At 46.4% G+C, this 22,751-nt stretch overlaps 2 protein-coding genes across 3 annotated transcripts; one reads left to right on the top strand and one right to left on the bottom strand.

Annotated features, from left to right (window-relative positions):
* The first annotated feature begins 408 nt into the window (after positions 1–408).
* Cops9 (COP9 signalosome subunit 9) lies at positions 409–5,249 on the top strand. 2 transcript variants are annotated; one of them, NM_001163425.1, is made up of 3 exons: positions 409–514; positions 2,635–2,707; positions 4,991–5,249. In NM_001163425.1, exons 1-3 carry the CDS (start codon positions 452–454, stop codon positions 5,026–5,028), a joined length of 174 nt encoding a protein of 57 aa, NP_001156897.1. In that variant the 5' UTR covers positions 409–451; the 3' UTR covers positions 5,029–5,249. The 2 variants fall into 2 exon arrangements, 1 of the variants encoding a protein (NP_001156897.1); NR_028108.1 differs by having other exon boundaries at positions 446–787.
* A 16,143-nt stretch (positions 5,250–21,392) lies between these two features.
* On the bottom strand, positions 21,393–22,513 carry Olfr12 (olfactory receptor 12). The gene has a single exon (NM_206896.2). It carries the CDS (start codon positions 22,484–22,486, stop codon positions 21,485–21,487), a length of 1,002 nt encoding a protein of 333 aa, NP_996779.1. The 5' UTR covers positions 22,487–22,513; the 3' UTR covers positions 21,393–21,484.
* Positions 22,514–22,751: the final 238 nt, after the last annotated feature.

Raw genomic sequence — 22,751 nt, 5'->3', positions numbered from 1 at the left:
TATCTCACCGTGTAGATAAAGCCCATCTTGTCTGCGTGCACTGGGTTGCTTCCTCCTTTTGGCCGAGGTGACCCTGTGAGTGATCACTGAGCGTGGACTACTTTTGGATTTCTGTTACCCCCAACAGCACCCGGGGATCCAATACCCCCATCTTCTAGCCAATCCATTACTGCCTGCGAATCCTAAACAGTAGCCATTCGGATGGTTTTGAACTGCAGCTCTGCTGGGAAATGGAGAGTCTCCTTTCTCCGCTGACAACTCGTGCTGTGCGGTGTTGCTGGTCCTTAGACCGTCATCTAATCCGCTGCCCTCTTTAGCTCCCAGAGAGCTGCCCTGCAGCCAGGCCAGCGAGTGCCACCGAGGCGCGGTCCTCCGAGGTCTAGACGTGCTCGGAAGAACGCCGGAAGTAGAAGGGGCTGGCCGGAAGTGAGCGCAACGCCGCCTTGTCGAGATGAAACCCGCAGTGGATGAGATGTTCCCCGAGGGCGCGGGGCCCTATGTGGACCTGGATGAGGTGGGGTGGTGGCGGCGCGGAGCGATGCGTGGGGGTGGGAGCACGCCTGCAAACCTGCGCGGGAGCCCAGGCCTTTGGGGATTCAGAGGCTGGGGAAGCGGGAGCTGCCGGGGACAGTCGCAGGGCCCGCGACTGTTAACGTGAACTGCAGCGAGGAAGTAGGGTTTGCTCGCTGTCAGTTGATTGTGGCTCCTGATAAATCTTCCAGAGAGGGAAGGCCCGAGCGAGGCTTACGCACTGACAGGCCTCAAGACCCCAAGCTCTGAGAGAAGGGTAAGGGATGGTGTGTGGTAACTGCGTGCTTGGTGCTGGGACTCGGTTATTTCGTGTAGACACATACAGAGTTTTCGAGCGATCCTGTGCTTTTGATTTCCACCATGGTCACAGATCTCTCCCTGATATGGGTGGTTATGATCAGGAGTGTCAGCCAGCTCTTGTATGTCTGCTTCCTGTTCCTCCTCAAAGCTCAGCGAGTAGGGCGATGCGGGAACGTATCCCCGGACCTGAGAGATGTCAGTTGTGGCCCGAAGAGGCCGGTTGCATATCCTAAGCAAGGGTAGGGTGGGGTGAGGGTGCCCTACAGACGTATCCGTGGGGTTTTAGTCGGCTCAGTTGAGGCTTAAGAGAGGAGCTTGCCCTGATCCAAATATTGAAGGATGTGCCCTGTTGACCTTGGGATATAGATGACGAGAGCCATAGTAGCGGAGCAGAGCGATGCTCCCTTGTCCACTAAAGGAAGGGGATGCCTTGTTGTTTGTCTTATGGTTTCTATTGCTGTGACAAACACCATAACCAAAAAAGCAAGTTGGGGAGGAAAGGATTTATTTGACCTACATTTCCAGGTCATCACTGGAGGAAGGCAGGACAGGAACCTGGAGGCAGGAGCTGATGCAGAGACCATGGAGGGGTGCTGCTTGCTGGCGGGCTTGTTCACTGAGGCTTGCTCAGCCTGTTTTATTATAGAACCCAGGACCACTAGCCCAGGGATGGCACCACCTACTATGGGCTGGGCTCTCCCTAATTGAGAAAACGTCTTACAGCTGGATCTTGTGGAGACATTTCCTCAACTGAGCTCCTTCCTCTCTGATGACACTCTAGCTTGTGTCAGGCTGACACACAAAACCAGCCAGGGCATAATTGAACACCGAGGGGCATGAACAAGCAGGTCCGCATAAGGACGTCTGCAGAATGAAGTGGGCTCTGTGATTCCCCTGATGAGGCAATTGCTCTCAGCCTTAGCCCCTCAGTCCTGCAGCAGGTGATCTGAGGGCATCTCAGTGAGGAAGCCTGACTTCCTGTGGGGGTTGTGCCTTTGGAGGGTTTGGGGCTTCGGTTTATACAGAGATAGTAGAGAAATGGAAACAAGAAGAAGGAAGCCTTAAGGAAGTTGTGATTGAGGCAGTGAAGGCAGGAGGGCTCAGCCAGGACTTCAGAGGCAGTCTGTATGGCTTCCTGCGGTGGCGGGGGTGTGTGCAGAGGCAGAGACAGAGGCAGAGGCAGAAGGAAGATTCAAAAGAGAGTACAGGACATGCTCATGTACCTGACACTCCAGGGAAACTTGAACCAGCAGCCTTCGAGTGATGGGGCCCAGGAAGGAGGAGGCCAAAGCCAGCTGTACTGTGAGACACACCCACAGGTCCCTGCTACCACTGTTCTGGGTGACTAACTGGCACAAAGCCTTTGAGAGATTGGGTATGGCGGCTGCCCTGGAGGATCCTCCCCAGAGCAGCAGCACCCCAGACCTCAGTTCAGGAATGAGCAGCTTCCCAAGGGCTGTGGTCTCAGAAAGAAGGGGGGCTCTAGAGCAGACATCCAGCTTGCTGATGTACTTCTGTGGCCTCTGGCATTGTCTAGGAGGTTGAAGACTCCGGCAAGAGAGTACCACACAAGGCCATGCCAAGGAAAACTCAAGGGACACAGGACCTTGAGAGAGCTTGAAAATCATTTGTTTGGCTTCCCCATTCACACTATTTTTTCTATTTGGAAAATTCTGCCTCCCAACTTGAACATTCTTGTCCCTCAGTGTCCTGTTCCAGGGAGGTGGGATGGGTTTCGTAACAAAGCCACCACTTACTTTTGGGAAACAAATACACTGGATGACCCTGCCTCTCATTCTCCAGGCTGGAGGTAGCACCGGGCTTTTGATGGACCTGGCAGCCAATGAGAAGGCCGTTCATGCAGACTTTTTTAATGGTAAGTGGGTGCCAGGCTTAGTCAGGACTTTCCTCTGCCGTGGACAGCTTTGTGCTGTGGGTAATTTGGATCATGGAACAGTGTGGCCCGGACCTTGTTCCTGGCAGTTAGCTCTGCCTGTCAGCCCTGTCTGAGGGGAGAGCAGGAAGTAAGCTTCTCCCCAGTTTACTACCCAGGGTTGCATTTGAGCAGTGGTATGAAGAGCACGTGCAAATGGACATTGATTATGGCCTGCCTCCCAGACACAGGCCGGCGGGGCTCTGTCTTTGGTCTCTCCTGATAATGTGCGTCCCTTTCTTCCCTGGGTCACACCTGTTTGTCTACCTGGACTCATGGCCACTGCTGCCTTTGCAGGGTAACAGCTGCGCTCAGCTTCCGCTCATTCCGAGCGAGCGAGGCCAGGGCTAAGAGCATTCTTGATTAGATTGTTGTACCAGTTGAGCAGTGAAAGCCGGCAGTAAAATCACCAGGCATGTGACAGGGCCTGTTTGACCCTCTTGTCCTTCTGATTCTGAACGCCTCGTTCCTACTGATCAACCCTTACATTGGGTTCAAGTGGCGATTGGGAATCTAGGCTAAGTTCCCTACTTGGAGGGGAGAGGTGGTTTTCTCTTTTCGTCCCAACAAAGCTCTAGTGCATGACTTTCCAAAGAGCCATGACTAACCATGCCATATTGATTTCTAACTTACTAGAGCTCCCCTCAAGTTCCAAGTCCAGATGGGTTTGGGGGCTCATTGGCATGTAGCTGATGCTTGACTGGGGAGGCCATCTGTCAGATGGGTGGGTGTTTCCTTCCTGGGAACTTTGCATTTCTGGTGTCAGAGCTGGGGGTTAGAGGAAGGGGCAATGTAACCTTCAAAGTCATTTCTCTAAATTCTGTTCAGGGAGTAGATGGTGCAGGGCTACTGACTGCTTCCCAGCACGGCCTATGGCACCGTGGGGTAGAGTAGGTCACGGCTCCTGACTGCTTCCCAGCACGGCCTATGGCACCGTGGGGTAGGGTAGGACAGGGCTCCTGACTGCGGGGTGCATAGGGCTTATAGGGTTGAACTAGGACTCCCTCAGAATCCCATTCGTCGGTGTCAGCTCCTGGTCCTTGAGAGAGCAGCTGTGTACTGTGTTCAGTGCATGTGGTTCTATAGGGAGCAAGTGGCCTGGCTTGCACCATCAGAGAGCACTGGTAACACGGCAGGAGACACCTGTCTCCTAATGAGCCACACTGGGCAGGGAAGGGACATGCAGGCTCCCTGTCTCCTACTCACTGCCTGAGCTCAGCAAGAGTGGGCGCTGTCTGCAGTCTGTGCCAAACCCAGTGCTTATGAAACCATTCATTGTGAGAAGCCCTTGAGACTTTTGGCTTCCACCAAGGCCTTGTCGGTTCCCTAGACAGATGGGTTCTGCAGCTGTTGCCTGGTGAGCACTGGGTCCTACTGTGGACCTGACTCTCTCTCTTCCCCTATGTGCAGTTTATAAGTAGTGAGAGATCTAGACAAGACTGCAGGCAGGCCGCTGAGAGCCTGGATAAGCTGGGTGGTATTGTATCCCGAGGACTCTCCTAGGGAGGCTTCTCTGGGTCACAGGAATGGAGTCAGGGCAGGAATCACAGGCGTCAGGAGGCGGGGAGGGTGGAGCAGTCTCCTGCGTGGCCAAAGCTGTACTAGAGACACTGCCTTTACCCAGAAAGGTCTAGTGCAGGAACACTGGAGGCTGGCTTTCCAAGCAGATGAGCTCTGCACACATGGGTGAGCTTGACGCCGTTCCTAGCCTCAAAGTGGCCCTGCCCAGTAGATGGAAACGTGGAAGATGTGTGACCAGAAGAGCGGGTGGCCATGGCTGTGGGCACCAGTGGCATGTTTGCATGCTGACTGTAAATACACTCTGACTGGAGCAGGCTGTAGCTGTGTATCTGGAGCCTGGCTTGCCCAGGCTCGCTAAGGTAGTCATCTTGGGCTCAGTCCGGCCACTGTTCCCCACACTTCCACCCTCCTGGTGCAGGCGTGGCACTGCTGGCTGTCCTCACACTCAGTATGGCCGCCAGGCTGCAAGGTGCTTGTCCGTGTGTCCACAGCACCCCCATGCTTTATAAAGATCGCCTCTGAACTAGACTACACTGGGGCAGTGCTGTCCATCCCCCAGAGTTCTGTCCGCTCCCTCCAGCTGGCTAAAGCTAAACCTCCTGGGGAGCCCTTTGCCAGGCTACACCGTTTACCACTCTGCCTTTCCAGCTTTCTCACTTGCTTGTCCTGTACCCAACAGCGCTTCATTGTGATTTGTTTCCATAGATTTTGAAGACCTTTTTGATGATGATGATGTCCAGTGAGGCCGCCCGGTCCTATGTGCTCCATGTCTGTGATGTGTCTGGAGTCTCTCGGGACACGACCAGCTGATTGTAGACACCGTGTTGATATCACTAGAAATGAAGACCTTGTCAACCAATAGAGGAACTGTCTGAACCAACTGGGTACTGATGTCTCTGGGAATGCCAGCCCGTGTCCTTGTTTAAGTTAATAAAGAACACTGTAACACGCAGGGTGATTTTAATTCCTGTGCTTTTAGATGCAGGTTGTGACTCCATCCCCCATGTGTGAACACAGAATAACACATGTCACTGCAGCAAGCACACCATGCTGCTTTCAGTGTGCAGTGACTGGGGATGCACTGTCCGGGTCAGCAGTGGTTGTGCAGGTGTGCACATGCCTGCCAGAGCACTTTGAGGACCTGACTAAAGGTACCTTCGCCCTGTGAACGGAAAGTCACTGCACACCACGGTAGGTGACAGGTTTCCCCCTAGCCTCTTTATCAGAGCTGCTGCTAGTACAAGACCCCAGGTCAGAGGACTCCGGGTGCCCCGGGTGGAGACTCTGAAGGAGGTGCTTTTCCCATGAGAAACGCATGGTCTGCTTCGTCTCAAAGGAGGGTACGGAGTCTTTGGGGGACGGTTTTTCCAAGCTCAGAAATGGCAGGGACAGTTGAGATTACTGTCACAGTGACAGCTGTTCTGCGGAGCAGGAATTGCCAGTGCCTTAGTCTCCTTACCGGTAGACTAGGATGCTGGTGTCCGAGGTGTCTTCTGGTTTGGGGATCCTCAGTCTTCAGCAGGTGGGGGAGATGTGAGCTGAAGGGAAGTCAGCTGTGCAGCAATACTCGCTGTACAGAGAATCTCGTTAGGATGTGGTGTGGCCCAGAGACCAGAGCTAAGAACCCAAGCGACATCAGCAACGTGGTCTGCAGAGCTGTGAGCCTGTGCATTCTCTGTGGTGCTCATCTTCCCCTTCCCAGAACCCTTACAGCTCCTTCAGTACCGAGGAGAAGAGGAACCCCTCACTGCTGACCTCTCGGGCAACTCCAAGCGAAAGCAACGTTGGCTCATGTCCTGCCTGCTGGCTTCTGCTCTTTTCAGTGATACACCTTCAGGGATGTTATACCCTATGGGGGACACTTGGGGACATTTCTGATTGGCCTGCCTTCTGTCAGGCCACATGGTCTCACAGCCAGCCAATAGAGGCCGTGCTGCTTCTGCTGTGGGAGATAGAAGAAGTGCCAACCTTCTTTGAGAAGACCTTTTCTTCCTCGGGGCGGGAGCAGCAGGTGACCCCACTCAGCGACAGCCAAAATTTACTTGGAGAGCATTTTCTGCTAATGTCCTTGTTCAGCCCCTGACTCTGAGGGGAGGGTGCTAGGGAAATCCTGTGTGGGTTGTTTGGCCTTTGGAACAGAAGTGGAGGGGAAACCTTGTTTGGTGGCTCAGTCTATCTGTCAGGACTTAAGAGATCTTCCTTCCCTGACTTCATGTTTCTTCCTGGGTGGGGTGAAAGCACCCATCTGCCTGTAGATTTCCACCAGTCATGTCAGTGGAAAGACCAATGTGTTAACAAGATGCAGGAAAGTATAGGGAAGGGAGACACGCCTCAGTTTGTTTTTGTTTTTTGTTGTTGTTGGTTTCTTGGTTGGCTTTGTTTTAAAGATTTATTTATTCTATGTATGTGAGTATACTGTAGCTGTCTTCAGACATACACCAGTAGAGAGCATCAGATCCATTACAGATGGTTGTGAGTCACCATGTGGTTGCTGGGAATTGAACTCAGGGCCTCTGGAACTCAGTGCTCTTAACCGATGAGCCATCTCTCCAGTCCCTTTGTTTTGTTTTTGAGACAGGGTTTCATTGTGTCTGCATGGCTGTCCTGGTACTTGCTGTGTAGAGCAGGCAGGCCTCCTACCCACAGAGATCTGCCTCCTGAGTACTGGGACTAAAGATGCGCGCCAGCACATCCAGCAAGCATCCACTTGCGTGACAAACCAAAGCCAAGCCAGTTGCTCTGCTAACATAAGCTATGTTTTTATTAAAGGGCCCTTACTGCTTTTAGAAACCTGACTGCTATGATTACTGCTGGGAGCCAAGAAGAGGGGCTGCTGAGAAAACTCTCACAAAGGCTCTTTGTCCTCCAGAGGCCAAAGCTTGGCATTCCAGAGCTGTGCTGTTCTTTATCCACCATGGCCTACAGACCCCAGTTGGCAGGCATCAGCCCAGGCAGGGCAACTGAGCCTCTTGCTTTAGCCACACCCCTCTCTAGGGAGCAGGATCAGGCACCATGGGACACCATGGGCCCTGTGTCAGAAGCATCCAACCCCTGAAGCAGCCACTTCAGGGTTTTTTGGGTACACCACAGGCTCTGTGTGAATAATATGTTCCCTGATGAACCAGACTGTTAAAACAGCTGCTGGATGGTCTTTGAGGAGAGCCAATGCTGTGTGCTGTCAGGGGGCTGCTGTATCTGAAGGATGACCTTGCTCCCTTGTCCTCAGTATCAGGCCATCTGACATATGGTAGACTCCCAGCAAATGCCTGCTAAATGTAACCAGACTGCGTGCCTGAGGTGCTTGGGATTTCAAGTCACATCCAGGTCCTGAGGAGATGCCACACCTTGTCCCAGCAAAAGCCCTGATTCCATTTGTAGAAGCTCCCTCTACTTAAGTCACCCCCAAAGGCTCTGCTTCCTAATACATCCCTGGGTGGGATGGGGGTGGGGTTCAGTGTGAAGGGGGGTGAGGTGGGGGTGAGGTTCAGTGTGAAGGGGGGTGAGGTGGGGGTGGGGTTCAGTGTGAAGGGGGTGGGGTGGGGTTCAGTGTGAAGGGGGTGGGGTGGGGGTGGGGTTCAGTGTGAAGTGGGTGTGGGGTGGAGCACAATAGCAGACAGTAGTACATCTTGGAACTGGAAAATGTGCACACATGACCCTGACGCTGAACTGCCTGACACCAACCCAAAGGGGAAAAGGAATCTAAACACACCTGTAGTGTGCTGCCTTGTCCAGGATGTGTGTGAGAGGGGTGGGGTGGGAGGAGGAGAAGGAAGAGGACGAGGACGAGGACGAGGAAAAGACTGGTTAATAGGATGCTGGAGCTCAATGCGTGGATCAAAGCCCAGTGCCCCACTGTGGTCTGAAGCTGCCTATCTCCTAAGCCATACGGTAGCAATACCACCTCCATTGTGGCTACAAGGAAACTCAGTGAATTGCTCAGGTAGTGTTTAGCAGCTCCGTCCATGCACACGGCAGGCTGGCACTGTGCAATAGTAGCTGCTCTTAGCACGTTTGTGTTTATGGGTTTCCAGAGCTCTGTGCTTACCCTGTGGATTCCCTGTAAGCTGCATCCTGTGAAGTTGTGGTCCTTTCACACTGATGAGCGTTGGCCTGAGTCATCCAGAGTGCTGAGGTTCCAGGCCCCGTACTGTGTTCTCTCTCCTCGGAGGCCATCGCCAAGGCCAGGTGGCAGTTGGTTTGGAAGTTACTCCGGAAGCAGGTCAGAGCCAGAGTACAAACTCCTCTAGCAAAGTAGACTTACAAGGGCACAGAGAACTGTAAAAAGGAGTGTGCAGAACAGCCTGTCCATATGGCAGATACTTAAAAACAGTTGGGTAAAATGTCAGGCGAGCCAACAAGACGTAAAACTTCTAAGAAGATGAACCCCCATCCGTGTTGGTGGTTAAGAGAGGAACCAGATGATGTGCCTTGAGTGTGCACTGGCACAGAGGAAGCTCAGTGGGGAGAACTGGGTATCACTCCCATAATGGCAGGACATGTGATTCTCTGCCTTCCTAAGGCTGCAGACCCTTTAATACAGCTCCTCATGTTGTGACACCCCCCCCCAGTACAAAATTATTTTTGTTGCTGATTCATAACTATAATTTTGCAACTGTTATGGATCATAATGTACATATCTGCTGTGCAGAATGTCTGATATGTGACCCCCCTCCCCAATGGGGTCAGAGCCCACAGGTTGGGAATCACTGCTCTAGTTCCCTTATCACGTGTGGCTGAATTATGCAGATGAAGTCGATAAGGAAAGACAACTTAGATATACCTGCAAGGCACACTCCAAGCATCCCACACAGCAGCAGTGGTAAAAGCATCCTTCCCCTATACTCAGAGAAGTATCTCCTGTTGCTCTGCGTGGAAACCGAATGGCAACAGCAATGGACACCAAAGGTGCATGTGCCCTTGATGTGGCTCCACAGGAAGGGGCGTTTCCACCAGAAGCTTTTCCTTTTAGAGATTTATTTATTATAAGTAAGCACACTGTAGCTGTTTTCAGACAGACCAGAAGAGGGCAGCCGATCTCATTACAGATGGGTGTGAGCCACCATGTAGTTGCTGGGAATTGAACTCAGGACCTCTGGAAGAATAGTCAGTGCTCTTAACCGCTGAGCTATCTCTCCAGCCCTCTACCAGCGCTTGTACAAAACAAAATTGTTATGTAAAATTGTGGACCAGAAAGTAGCTGAGGAAGTGATAAGTGGCCACACCTCAGCATCCTGCATCCTATGAACAGTGAGCCAGACCTCTTTCGCCACAGAGTGGTTTACTCAGAGCTATGGGTGGAAAAGGAGGGGTACAGAGAAAAATGCATTAAGTGAGGTTTTAATCTGTTTACATGTACAAAGGATGTATACCGTGTATAAATGTGTATGCTTTTTAGGCGAGTATCTTTTTAGATGTATCTGGAACTCATTACCTATACAGCCCATGTTAGTCTATGGGATGTGATCCCAAAACATTCACACGTGATTACATGTGCACATGTATACCAGTGCTCCTAAAAGTTCATGCTTTCAGCCCTACGAGGAGGCATGTGCACATCCAATGTGTCAGGTGTAAGGGCTGGAATTCAGAGAGCAGAAGCAGGTACTGGCCCCACCTGGAATGGAGCTCTTGCAGGTGGCCCTGTGTAAGCAGAAGAAAGGAGCCTTAGGGGCACAGCCCAGAGGGAGAGAGGATGCTGGAAAGCCAAGGTGGGTGGCCACCTGGGGTGGTCCAGGCAGTCCTAGATAGAGGCTGGCCTCCTGGACGATTTCCTTCCCAGCCCCAGCCTGGGGTCTTACTCCATTTTCTTTGGTTCTGTTTATAGCAGAAACAAAAGTGACTATCAGGGACCAGGTCTGTTAACGAGCATATCCTTTGATAGAGTGAGCGACTTCATGGCCTAGCACGCTCTGGAAGTTGAGTTCCATTTGAGCAGGCACATTTTCTCTGCAAGCATACAAGTCTGCTTTCAGACCCAGTTTTGTCTGGGTTCTCTAGCTTTTGCCCCGGAAAAGACCAGCAGAAGGGGGATTTCCTTTGAAAAGCAGATGGATCAAACTCTGTACCCCATGTGGCCTGCTGTGTCCACACTGTGGCAATATAGAAATGAATTTCTAAATAGAAGATCCACAGACTGTGGCTTTCTCTCTCTGGGATATTTGTTCTGGTCAGCAGCCTGTGGTTGGGTGTTTTGTTTTGCCTAGTTTTTGCTTTTGTCTATTTTGACTTCAAATTTTATTTTTGCTGAGAGTTAATTTATACTGTTACTTGGAAAGCTCAAGCTTGTGTCCCCAACTGTGCCCAGTGCCATTACATAAATGTTGGAAAAACCTGTAAGAAGTCTTGCTGAGGCAGGAAAAGCACAAGACCCTCCATGAAAGTAAATTGCCACACTTGGGGGCAATTTTCTATTTATTTACTTATTTAACCTCTTACTGAGGACCATGACCCCAAAAGATGTCATTAATTGCAAGCTAGTGTTCTTTATCTTAAGAATATTCAGGGGAAGGGCACAGTGGGCTCACTTTGCAGTTGGGCAAGTTGTAGTTCTCAGGGTAGGTTGGGCACCCAGCCTAGCACAGAGGAAAGGAACATAGTAGACTTTGCTTTTGACTGCAACATCCTACCTCTGTGGGAGACACAGGGTCAGATCTCAGTGACCTGGAGCAGGGTGTCTGCCTCCTCTCTCTGTGCTCTGCTGTCTGCATGGAGGGGCACAACTACCATAGTGACCTCACAACCTGAACAATTCCTGCTTAGCTACATACTCTCGAGGAAATGGACAAGCTAAGACTCTGAAGAGATGTTCACACTCAACATAACTGGCTTGCTTTGTCAAGAACGGTTCGTCTATGTCAGGAACTATAAGTCAAGATTAAGCATGTCCGAGCTAATGAAGAAGTGACAGAAAACGTTTTGTGTATGACTCATTTATATTTATAACTCCATAGGAATGGCTGGAGAGCTCACAAGTGATGCTCAGACCTGTCATCCACTAGCGAAATGCAAGGTAAACTGACAGTGAAGGTCTGGTCCACATTGATTTCAACCACCTAAGTGTAAAGTTAAAAAGATGACACCAAACATCATCCAGATGATGGAGTCACTGTTAAAGTTCCGTGGCTGGTAGGGATTCCACTCGATAGAAACACACTGAGAAAACTTTCAGTTTCCCAGATGATATAATCTACAGAACACTTGCACCCACATTCCCCAAGAAAAATGAAGAATATGAACGTCACAGAGCCTTCCCCATGGTGCTCAGTAGCATAAATACAGAGCCCTGACCAAACTCATGCTGGGGCAGGTGGCTTTTGATGTAGGTGCTGAGGAAAGTCAACAGCTTTTTCCACAGATGTGCTTGAACTCAATATTTACTTGTAAGCATTATCTCCAGCCCTTTCCTCGCATAGAACATAAAAATTACTGGAGTGGATCACTGATGTAAAGCTACATTACTAAAACAGAACAAACAAACAAAACAAGCAAACAAACAAAAACATAGAGCTTCAAAGGTGTCTTAGCAGTAGACAAGGTTTCAGGATGCAAACCCAACAACAATGGAAAAACTAGCTATCACATTCTAATAACACTCCTGGAAGAACACACACTTGTTTGGCATGAGAAGGCGTCCTGTGCTTGAGCCTCTATGTAATGAGCCTCAGCTGAGCTTGGTAGTAAATGAGCCCTGACCTAACAAATCAAGTACCCAGGAGCAGACAGTCACAAGCAGCCAATCACATTCCGATGAGGGTGCCCATTGGAAAGCAGGCAGCTTCTCGAACTTCTCCTGCTTTCTGACTATGACAGAGCATCCAAGCTGGAAAGCTCTGGAAAGTGGGCATCTTCCTGCTAAGCAGGCATATTTTTTTTCCTCATTCTACTCTTGGGAGGTGTGTGTGTGTGGGGGGGGGGAGGATTTCATTGGCTTTTCTTAAAGCTGGTCACTTCAGAAGTGCCGTAGGTGTTTTGTCCAGTACCTTATGATAGTGCCATAGTCCCATGGAGTTTCATAACTTGAAATGTCACCTGCTTCTGCCCCTCTTGATCCTTCTTTATGTCTTTATATGATTCCTAAATACTTTACAGGTGTTACTTTTGTTCTTAAGCATTAAAAGTTTATATTGTACTTTATCTTAAAAGTCTAATACTGAATTATAAAATAGCATAAAAACAGACAAAATAGCCTGATAGAATAATTATATAGGTTGCAGATATAGGCTGTGTATACAGGGACTTTTGATTTATGGTAGGTCACACTATACAATACTGGGAAATGCATTTAAAATGGTGAATGTTCTGGAAAAATCCAGTTTTACTGTGTGAGAACTGGCTGCAGATTGCCAGAAGTCCGAAGAAAAGCTGGCTGAACGGGGGCAGTACTGGGTAGTGGGGTTGCTCTGAGGAGCAAAACACATGGATGCCTTCTGTTTGTGCAAGAAGAGGGCTTCTATAATGGCTGGGACAAAAGTGACTTAACCCAGGATGACAAATTCCTCGCACCACAAGCACCAGGCTCACAGTTTTATCTGATTATACTGCAAGGGAATATGGCAGTCATGGTCCAGGATGATTGACTTCTTACAGATAAGCAAAGACAAGAAAACTTAGCCCATAGAATCAATGCTAAGCACATAGATGCCAAAGTGAAAGAATAAGCAAAACAACAACAAACAAACAATAGCAACACAAACATAAAACCTATAAAAAGTATTCCTTGAGATCTAGTGGAGACAAACACTCTTTCAAGATGCCAGAATTCAGTAACCATGGAGGAAAAACTAACCTGAGTTTAAGACATTATATTGACTCAAAACAACAACACAAAAACCAATCAACCAAACATACTTGTATCAATATGAAAGTTGTAAAATGGGAGAAAGGTTAGCAAATTATATAACCAATAAAGGGCTTATATCCAGAACACATAGAGTTTTGACAATAAATATAAAAGAAAAAACAATGCAAGAGAATGGTGGATATGCCATATATACATCTCCCAAATGCCCAAATAGCTATAAATGTGTAGAAAGCTGGTTAAACTTTTCATCTTTCATGTTTCCATCTTTTTTCTTTCTTCTATACTTTGAAAAGTACTTTGACTTTACCTTACTGTCAAAAAAGTAAAAGAGAAAGGAAGGAAGGAAGAAAGCTTTTATGTGTTAACTATGATGCCTGACTGTGTAATCTCATTATTTAGAAGCCTAAGGTAGGAGGATTGCTGTGAGTTTAATACTAGTCTAGGACACATAGTAAGACTGTCCTTAACACAAACAAACAAACAAATAAAACATTTAAAAATGAAATCTTGTATGCTTTTATTTTCAATTCTCCTCTTATTTTGGTTATGAATTTTCTCATGATTGGGAATTTTTTATGGTGTTAAAAATTTTCAAATCTCTAGGTCATTTCTCTTCTCTTCTATTCATTCCTCTTTGCTCTTTCCATCTGTCTCCTTCTTCTTTAGCCATGTAGTTCCCTGCCCCCCCCTTTCATCTCTCCCATATCCCGTCTCCACGGTGCCTTCCCAGTGCACCCATAACCATTTCACTTCCTAGTTTATAGAAACTGGTGCTGCGCCAGGAAGCTGCCATTAGTTTTCTGTGTAATTATCTTGTGGTTTGATGTTGCTGCCAGATTGGTTTTCTGTGTAATTCTATGGTTTGATGTTGCTGGCCCAGCAGTTTGTATTCCTCTCTCTGAGTGGTGAGGGATTTGATTCCTCCAGAGTAGGATGCTTGCTCCCTCAGACGGCCAAGGAAGATAAGAGGAGTTATCCACACCAACAGATGTCCCAATTGTAACATAAAAACACAAGAAACAGGAAACTGCATGACAGCACATCTCCAAGAGACCATAACTTAAGGAATAAAACTCTTAGTTTCTGTTCTGTTGCCCTGAAGAGACACCATGGCCAAAACAACTCTTATAAAAGAAAGCACTTGACTGGAGGATTGCTTACAGTCACAGAGGTGTAGTCCATTATCATCATGGTGGGGAGCATGGAGGCGTTCAGGCAGGTGGCTCAGCGCTACATCTGGAGAGAGAGAGAGACAGAGAGAGAGAGAGACAGAGAGACAGAGAGAGAGACACAGAGAGACACAGAGAGAGACAGAGACAGAGAGACAGAGAGAACCTAGCATGGGCTTTCAAAACTTCAAAGCCCATCCTCCAGTGACTCACTTTCTTCCACAAGGCCACACCTCCTAATCCTTCTAAACCCGCTGACTAAGCATTCAAATATATGAGTCTACGGGAGCCATTCTTACTCAAACCACCACAAAGACCAAATGAAGATCTCAGAGGTTTACTAGGGGAAAAACAAAATCTGTGACTTGAAAGGTGATACAGACAAGCAGTTGAATGATAAGGATATCAACATGGGACCAGGAGAGGAACCCCAAAACGATAGAGGAGAAAGCCAACAAAATCCGAGAAATCTCAGCAAGGGGTTGAAATTTGGACAGTGTGGGAGGGAGAAAAGACAAATAGAAATGCTGCAAATGGGAAAGTCAGTGGATCAAATAAAAAGCACAGTGGAAACCAGCCATCACTGATAGGCTGGACCAAGATGGAGAAAGTATCAGGATGAGGGGAAGAAATAGCTCGCTCAAATGTGAACAAAGAAAACAAGGACCACAGTGTCAGAAGAGGCTGAGATAAAACTAAGGACCTAGAGAATCGAGCCAATTAAATTATAGCAACAAAACAAAACAACCCCCCCCACACACAAATATAGAGAAAGAATTTGGAAAGAATCCAAAACCACAAAAGGCATTTGTTTCTCTAAAAGGATAAATTCCTTGTGTACTTAATTAGTCTTGTTGAATAATATTTTTAATTTATTCATTGAGAATTTCATAATGTATATAATGTATCTTGATCACATCTACCTGACTCTTCCCCTCTCTAACTTGTCTAACACATCTCTGTCTCCCAACTTTACCCACATCTGTACGGACAGCACTGATTTTAGTCAGTTGGGTTAGAAAACGTTAAGGTCTAGGTAACTGTTGCCTGTCTAGGCAGCCATTTTGTGCTGTTATTAGTGTTATAAGGAAACTTTCTCATGTGCTGTTCTTAGGAAACTTTCTCATGCTCAAGTTGATTGCATATTCTGTTATGTTCTGTGATTTGGTGTTCTTGGAGCCCAATCACAATAGAAGTCAATAGAACTGCTTTGTATAGTTAGCCACAATAAGCTTGGACCCGAAACCACCACCCAGCAGCATTTCCTGCACCTGTGTATGAGTTTTTATGGTCTTTGCTTTTAGAATCTGCCCCGGGGATGGGCTCCAATATAAGAGATACATAATGCACCAATATAAGAAGCCATTTTGAATAGGGTTCAAATAAAGTGTAAGTTCCCAAGACCTCCCTGGGAAGTGACATTCCTACTTGTCAGAAAGAGATGTGTGCGTCGTGTTTGGCAAGTTGAGACATGAACAAGGCAAGTCCCCCACCACAGTCAAATACCCCAACCAATGAGAACAGGATACTTGTACAACAAAGGCATGTTTCTAAGGAAATCCTCTATCTCTAAATCCTGATTGGTGGAATCACTTGGCACAGATGTTTGTGGATTTCAGGCATAAAAGCTCTGTAGGATTCTGGCTGGGCATCATGACCCAGCTACCAAGTCTGCACTACATCCCTGATCAGTCACGCTTGGGGTATGCATTCAATAAACCAGCCCTGTTTAACTGAAATCAGTGTCTGAGTGGTTTGTGCAGTGATTCCCAGACCCCAACAAAAATTAATACACACAAGAGATATTTCGATCTCCAGATAAACACAACTAGAGTAAAATCCCTCTATGGTATATTATATAGTCAAGATGTCAAAAATATTTTTAAAAACCTAGAAGCTGAAATGGAGAAATAAAAACTTGTCTATAAAGGCAAACACATCAACATAACATCAGATCTCCATCAACAACTTGAAAAAAATCCAGGAAAATGAAAAATGGCATATTTAATCCCTGAAAGTAAAAAATTGTCAACCAAGATTACAATACCCAGCAAAACAATATTTTAAACTTGAGTTGCATGAGAGGAAATAGACAAACAAAGGAGAGCTAGGGAGAAATCCATCATGTCCAATAATGTAAACCAACAAACCAAAAACAAAAAAAAAAAAAACACCAGTAACAAACACTATCGATGGAGAACAACCAACAGAGGCACAGGGATCAGGAAATCCCTCTGAGTAACAACCTTCCATTTGAATGACTTGGACCCACCGGTAAGATGCAAATGAACGAAAACAAACCAACATCCAACTAACTACAGTCTTCAAAACCACCTCCCAGACAAAGGTACCCATAGCCTGAAAGTCAATTTCTCCAGCAGAGAGGAGCCATAAACAAGCTGGTGTGGATGTTCAATCCACAATTAGAGAAGATGAAGATGAAAAGCATCACATATTAACAAAGGGGAGAGTTCATCAAGAGATACAATGGTTGTAAATATATACCAATACATTTCATTAAAAAAACACTGAAGAGTATAAGAGGTCAGGCAGGTCCTGCTATGATAATAGTGGGTGATGTGCAGTGTCCACTGACATCTTTAGATAGGATACCTAAACAGAATATCAACGAAGAAACCACAGAGTTAGACTGTACAATAAATCAAATTAACTTCCCAGATCACTACAGAATAATTCATTCAACAAATATGAAATTCACAATCTTCTTGGGAGCTCAGATTACATTCTAGGACACAAAGCAATTTCTAACAAACACAGAATAATTAAAATAATTTGATCATAGTAGGATCAACTTGAGAATGAATAACACACTCTGGAATGATCTGTGTTTTGTAAGGAATTGAGGGGGAAATATTAAAACTTCTATAATGAAATGAAAACAGAAGCACAGTGTTCTAGAAACTTGAGGGTACAGAATGGGCAGCAATAAGAAGAAAGTTTACAGCATAAGTGTTTACATTAAAACAGATCAGGGAGATCTCAAATAATTAACACAAGGACAAGCCACACAATAAAAAAGTAGATGGTAAGAAATAATAATGAAGAAAGAATAGAGGCCTAGGAGAATTGAGGAATAGAAGAGCAAGCCCCAACACCAGAAAGGTTCCCTACAACAATGCTATAGTCAACATGTTACTAAATGGAGAAAATCTAAAGGCCTGTTCTCTCTCCTTTAATTTAACACCAAGTCTTGGCTAGAGCAATGAGACAAGAGAAAGGAAGGCACAAAGGGGATACAAATAAGAAAAAGAAGTCAGTCATTCCTACTTGCAGAAGATATGATTCTAGACATAAAAGACTTTTAAGGGCTCAGAAGAAAATTCTTAAAACTTTCAGCAAAATAGTGAGTATAAAGCCAACATAAAAAAATTCAACAGCTTTTCTGCACACTGGTAACAAACTTACTAAAAAGAGAAATCAAGAAACATCCTATCCATGGCAGGTTTAAAAAAATACCAAAGAGTAAAAGATAACCAAAGAGACAAAAATATCTACAAAGGAAACTTAAAACACCAATGAAGAAATTTGAGGAAGACACTGAGAGCTGGTGAGACCTCCCATGTCACAACTTGTCTAAGAATTGATCATATGAAATGCTGCGTTAATCAAAGCATTACAGATCTACACGATCCCCACCAAATTCCAATGATATTCTTCACAGAACTGGAAAAAGACTTAATATCAGGGTATATAACACGCCACAGGAAAACCCCAGTGCAGAGCAGATTAAACCAATGGAATAGGATACGGGAACTGAAATGAACCCAGTCAGCTACACCCACATAATAATCTCTGATAAAGATGTCTGCATATATGTTGGTCAAAGGACAGCTTCTTCAACAAATGGTAACAAGAAAATTGGATGCCCACGTGTAGAGGGACAAAAATCCCAGCACTTGGGAGGCAGAGGCAGGCAGATTTCTGAGTTTGAGCCCAGCCTGGTTTACAGAGTGAGTTCCAGGACAGCCAGGGCTATACAGAGAAACCCTGTCTTGAAAAACCAAAAAAAAAAAAAAAAAAGTCTCATATTGTAGCCAAACCAAGTAAAAATGAATTAAAGGCATTAATATAAGAGACTTCAAAACCACTAGAGAAATGACTGGGGAGATGTTTCAAGATGCAGGCATAGGTAAGGTTTTTTGCTTGTTTGTTTTTTGTTTTTTAAAAGAACTTCAGCAACACAGGAAACAGCCTCAATAATTGACAAATGGGATTTGATGAAATAAAAAAGTCCCCACACAGTAAACAATCGGCAGAGTGAAAAGATGGCTGGAAAATAGGAGAAAATCCTGTGTCAACTGCACATCCTACAGAGGATTAATATCTAAAATCTATAAAAACTCTAAGAATCCATTTGTGCTATAAACACACAAATAAATGAAGCAGACAGTTCTCAAAGGAGAAGGCTACACTGGCAAATGAACATTGGGGAAAGTTCAACACCTTTATCCGGGAGGGAAATGGAAATTAAAACTGCTTAGAGATTTCATCTCACCCCTGTCCAAATGGTTGTAATCAAGAAAAAAAAATCTGGGAGGATGGAGGGAGGGAACCCCTTATACACCACTGGTGGCATATAAATGGGTGCAGCCATTGTAGGGCCAGCAGGGGACTTCTTGAAAAACCCAACAGAAACATCACATGGCCAGATCTATCACTCATAGGTAAATAATCAACAGGCTCTAAGTCAGTGTACCGGTAAGGTACTTGGACATCCATGTTTATTGCTGATCTATTCACAATAACCAAGGTATAGAACCAGTCTGATAAACCACACAATAGAATACATGATGGAATTCTATTCAGCTGTCAAGAAACACAAAGTCATGGCATTCGTAGAGAATGTCATGAAACTGGAGATAATTATGTTAACAGGTAATCCAGGATCAGAAATGACGATCATAATCTTTCTCTCATATGTGGGATGTACATGCATGTGTGTGTGTGTATGTGTTTATGTGTGTATGTGCATACATAAATATAATATATATGAGCCATTATTACTTTCATACATATTACATATAAATTATAGATTAATATATGTGTGTATATATAAGAAAATGTCATAATGAAACCTGTTTCTCTGTATGCCAATCAAAATTTAAAATACAAAAAGCTAAACAAAAGTTATCTTCAAAACTGAGAAGGGGAAGCAAACTAAATGTTCATGTCAGCAGGACTACTGAATAAAGCTATGAAGTTAATGCCATACCAGATGGGCTCCAGAACTTAGGAAGGTTCAACTTTACAACCACGTAAAGGCTCATGGCTCCAACTGTTATACTTCCCATATTTATTCCGGCATTGAACCACATGAGACCCTCAGCATTCTACCATAGAGTAGGCTTTGTGTTCGTTAGGTAGTTTTGCTTAACTGCAACTTTATAAGGTAGGCATTGACGGTAGAATACTTGCCAAGTAGAAGTATTAGTGCAGTTTCAAAAGCACAACATTTAAATCTTGTGATGGTTTTACCACGATGCAAATTTTTGTTAAACTGAGGAGCATCTGTGATGGAATCAATGTAGTAAAATAATCTTGTACAGAAAAATAAAAACCAGCCTTGTGATTGAACCTAGAAAGGCATCATTGAGCAGCAAAAGCTAGTCGCAGAGGAGGGAGAGCTGTGTGCTTCTCTTCACAGCTAGCTGTGCGGCATGGAAGTGTGTTAGACTCAGAATGAGAGTTTGCCTTGCCAGGCAATGTCAGGAAGTGTTCAGAGACACTGTGAGATTTAGCTAAATTCTTTCTCTTGGCCTGACTGTATTGACCTCGTTGAGCCACAGATGTGATACAAATGTGTTCTTACATACTGCCAAGTCTATAGTTATTTATATTTGAATACCTCACTATGTATGTGTTCTGTGGACAATTTACATATGAAACGAATGTCTACACTTCCTCACACAACACCTTAAGAAGCTGGGTCCTCTGTGGGTTCGTCTCTGAGACCTGTGATGAAGCAGGAGCCTGATGAAGGTTCTAGCTTGAGTGGAGCCACTCAACCACCTCCAGATGGCTATTGAGGATCCTTCTCTTGTATATTTATTTTTTGCTTTTATTTTTATATTGTGCTTGCATGTGTGTCTACATGTAATCCAGGAGCCCAAGGAGGTCAGAAGGCAAACATCCTGGAGCCAGAGTTTCAGGGTCAACACCTGTGTAACAACTCAGTTGTGAGCTGACTGACCTGGGTGCTGAGAACTTGTCACTTCTGTCTCCGACTAGCAGAAAAGAGCGATGACACAGCATTCTTCTCAAAGCAGTTTATTCAGGAACTTTTCAACATGCAAGCAGGAATCTCTCTAGACCCCAATCGCAATCACTTATATAACCCCTCAACCACGCCCCATCAGCCCAGTCTGCATAATCTCAGTTCATTGGCCTTTGTCAAATGGCCTGATCTTGCGTCATGGTGCGCCTGCGCAGCTCTCACGATGGACGTGGCTTATTTTCAGGTGTATGAGGAAGTCAGGTGCAAGTCATAAGACTTGGCTGCAGTCCCAGGTGCCATCTTGTGACTACTGCCACACCCGCTCCCCACAAGAACTGAACTCAGGACCTCTGGAAGAGCAGCAAGTGCTCTTTACCAATGAGCCATCTCTCTAGACCCAGCTGTGGGGGGAGGGGGTCTTTCTTAAAAGAGGTAGCATTTGTTAGTCATAAGTCTGCCTTATCCATTCTACTCCTTCTTCACATCAGTTTCACTCCCCCAGAGTGCCTTGTCCATTGACTTAAACTATTGGTTTAAAAGATCCCTCGACAGCGGTGTGTAAGATGGCTGAAAAGTAGAAGAAGAGAATAGAGACAGTTTGAGTTACCTGTCATAAATGGCCACCAGAGCTGGGGTAGTGTTGGGGATTAATTAAATATAAGCATTTTGTTGATTGATAAACTTGATCAAGACACGACAATGCCTAGCCTTCCTCCTAGGGAGGAAGCTCAGCACATGGCCAGAGAAGCAGGTGGCTCGAAAAGCCAGCCCAGCTTTGACTTGGGAAACAGTTGGCGTTCTCTGTTGGTCTTTGTGCCATGGGAGCCCTCACTCCTTTCAGCCTTTAGGGTTCTGCATGCAGAGTAAGCTTTGCTAATTCTTATAGTTCATACTAGGTCCATGATGTGTCCATGAAATAGTTTAAAGGTAACTGAGTCCCACACTTTCGTTTCCATTTTGAAGACAGAAAAGGCTGGTTCTCACTGCTCAGTGATCTACACAGAAGCATTCCCTCCGGCTGCAGGGCAGCCTCTCACTGCCTTCACAAGGCTGTGTCTCTGTCCTAACCTCTGCAGAGCATCTTTCACATCCTTGTTGCGTAGACTGTAGATGAGGGGGTTGAGCATGGGGATGACCAGAGTGTAGAAGATGGAGACCACTTTGCCCTGCTCCATGGATGTCAGAGCACCTGGCTGTGCATACATGACAAATAGAGTCCCATAAAACAAAGACACCGCTGTCAGGTGAGAGCCACAGGTGGAGAAGACCTTGTGCCTCCCAGATCCCGAGTGCATCCTGAGGATGGTCACGGTGATGTAGCCATAGGAAACCAGGACAGCTAAGGTGGTGCTCACAATGATGAACCCACAGAGGCCGAAGAGAAAGAGTTCATTGAGAGCCGTGCTGGCGCAGGCCAGCTGAAGCAGTGGGGGCACATCACAGTAGAAGTGGTCAATACGGTTGGAGCTGCAGAAGGGCAGCTGGAACGTGAGGCTGGTCTGCACAATGGAGTTCAGGCAGCCCACACAGAAGGTACCCAGGACCAGACGGGTACAGGTTGTAGGGCACATGGTCACAGGGTACCTCAGGGGACTGCAGATGGCCATGAAACGATCATAGGCCATCACAGCTAAGAGGAAAGTCTCAGTGGTAGCCAACAAGGAAAAGAAGAAGAACTGAGTGGCACAAGCCTCAAAGCTGATGACTTTGGAGGTGGAGAGAAAGTTGGCCAGGGCATTAGGGGCAATGGCAGAGGAGTAACAGAGGTCGACAAAGGACAGGTTCTTGAGGAAGAAGTACATGGGGGAGTGCAGGCGGGCATCCAGGGTGATGACCACGATCATGGTGAGGTTGCCCAGGACAGTCACCACGTACAGGACAAGGAAGACAGCAAAGAGCAGGGCCTGGGTCAGTGCACCTCCCCCAAATCCCACCAGCACAAACACTCGCAGGGACACTGGAGTGAGGCTTCCATTTCTGTGCACTGCTGTGGCCATGAGTGGGGTCAGATGCAGCGAGGGAGATGGAGGCAGAGAGGGAGGAGATCTCACTGATGCAGTTAGATGCTCCACAGACTGTGGGAAGCTGCTGGTGACATGCTGTCCACTGTGCAGAGTTCACTGGCTGCTCTGATCTCCTGCCAGATGGGCTGGTGTGGGCTGAAACAGTGACATTTTCCTCTAGTTTACATAGTTTGTGACAACTTCTCCTTATGAATGGGGCTGAGCTGTGCTCTAAGGATTTAAAGAGGCCCCTGGATTC

The sequence above is a fragment of the Mus musculus genome, chromosome 1 (assembly GCF_000001635.26).
Source record: "Mus musculus strain C57BL/6J chromosome 1, GRCm38.p6 C57BL/6J".
NCBI classification, from domain to species: domain Eukaryota; kingdom Metazoa; phylum Chordata; class Mammalia; order Rodentia; family Muridae; genus Mus; species Mus musculus.
The sequence above is the reverse complement of the archived record's forward strand: the minus strand, read 5'-3'. Positions and strand labels throughout refer to the sequence as shown.

Excerpts from the sequence above, each read along its gene's own strand:
- Cops9 (NM_001163425.1), top strand. The coding sequence starts at position 452 with ATGAAACCCGCAGTGGATGAGATGTTCCCCGAGGGCGCGGGGCCCTAT. Across the intron at positions 515-2,634 it reads CCTATGTGGACCTGGATGAG|GCTGGAGGTAGCACCGGGCT; the intron begins GTGGGGTGGTGG and ends CTCATTCTCCAG. Across the intron at positions 2,708-4,990 it reads TCATGCAGACTTTTTTAATG|ATTTTGAAGACCTTTTTGAT; the intron begins GTAAGTGGGTGC and ends TTGTTTCCATAG.
- Olfr12 (NM_206896.2), bottom strand. The coding sequence starts at position 22,486 with ATGGCCACAGCAGTGCACAGAAATGGAAGCCTCACTCCAGTGTCCCTG.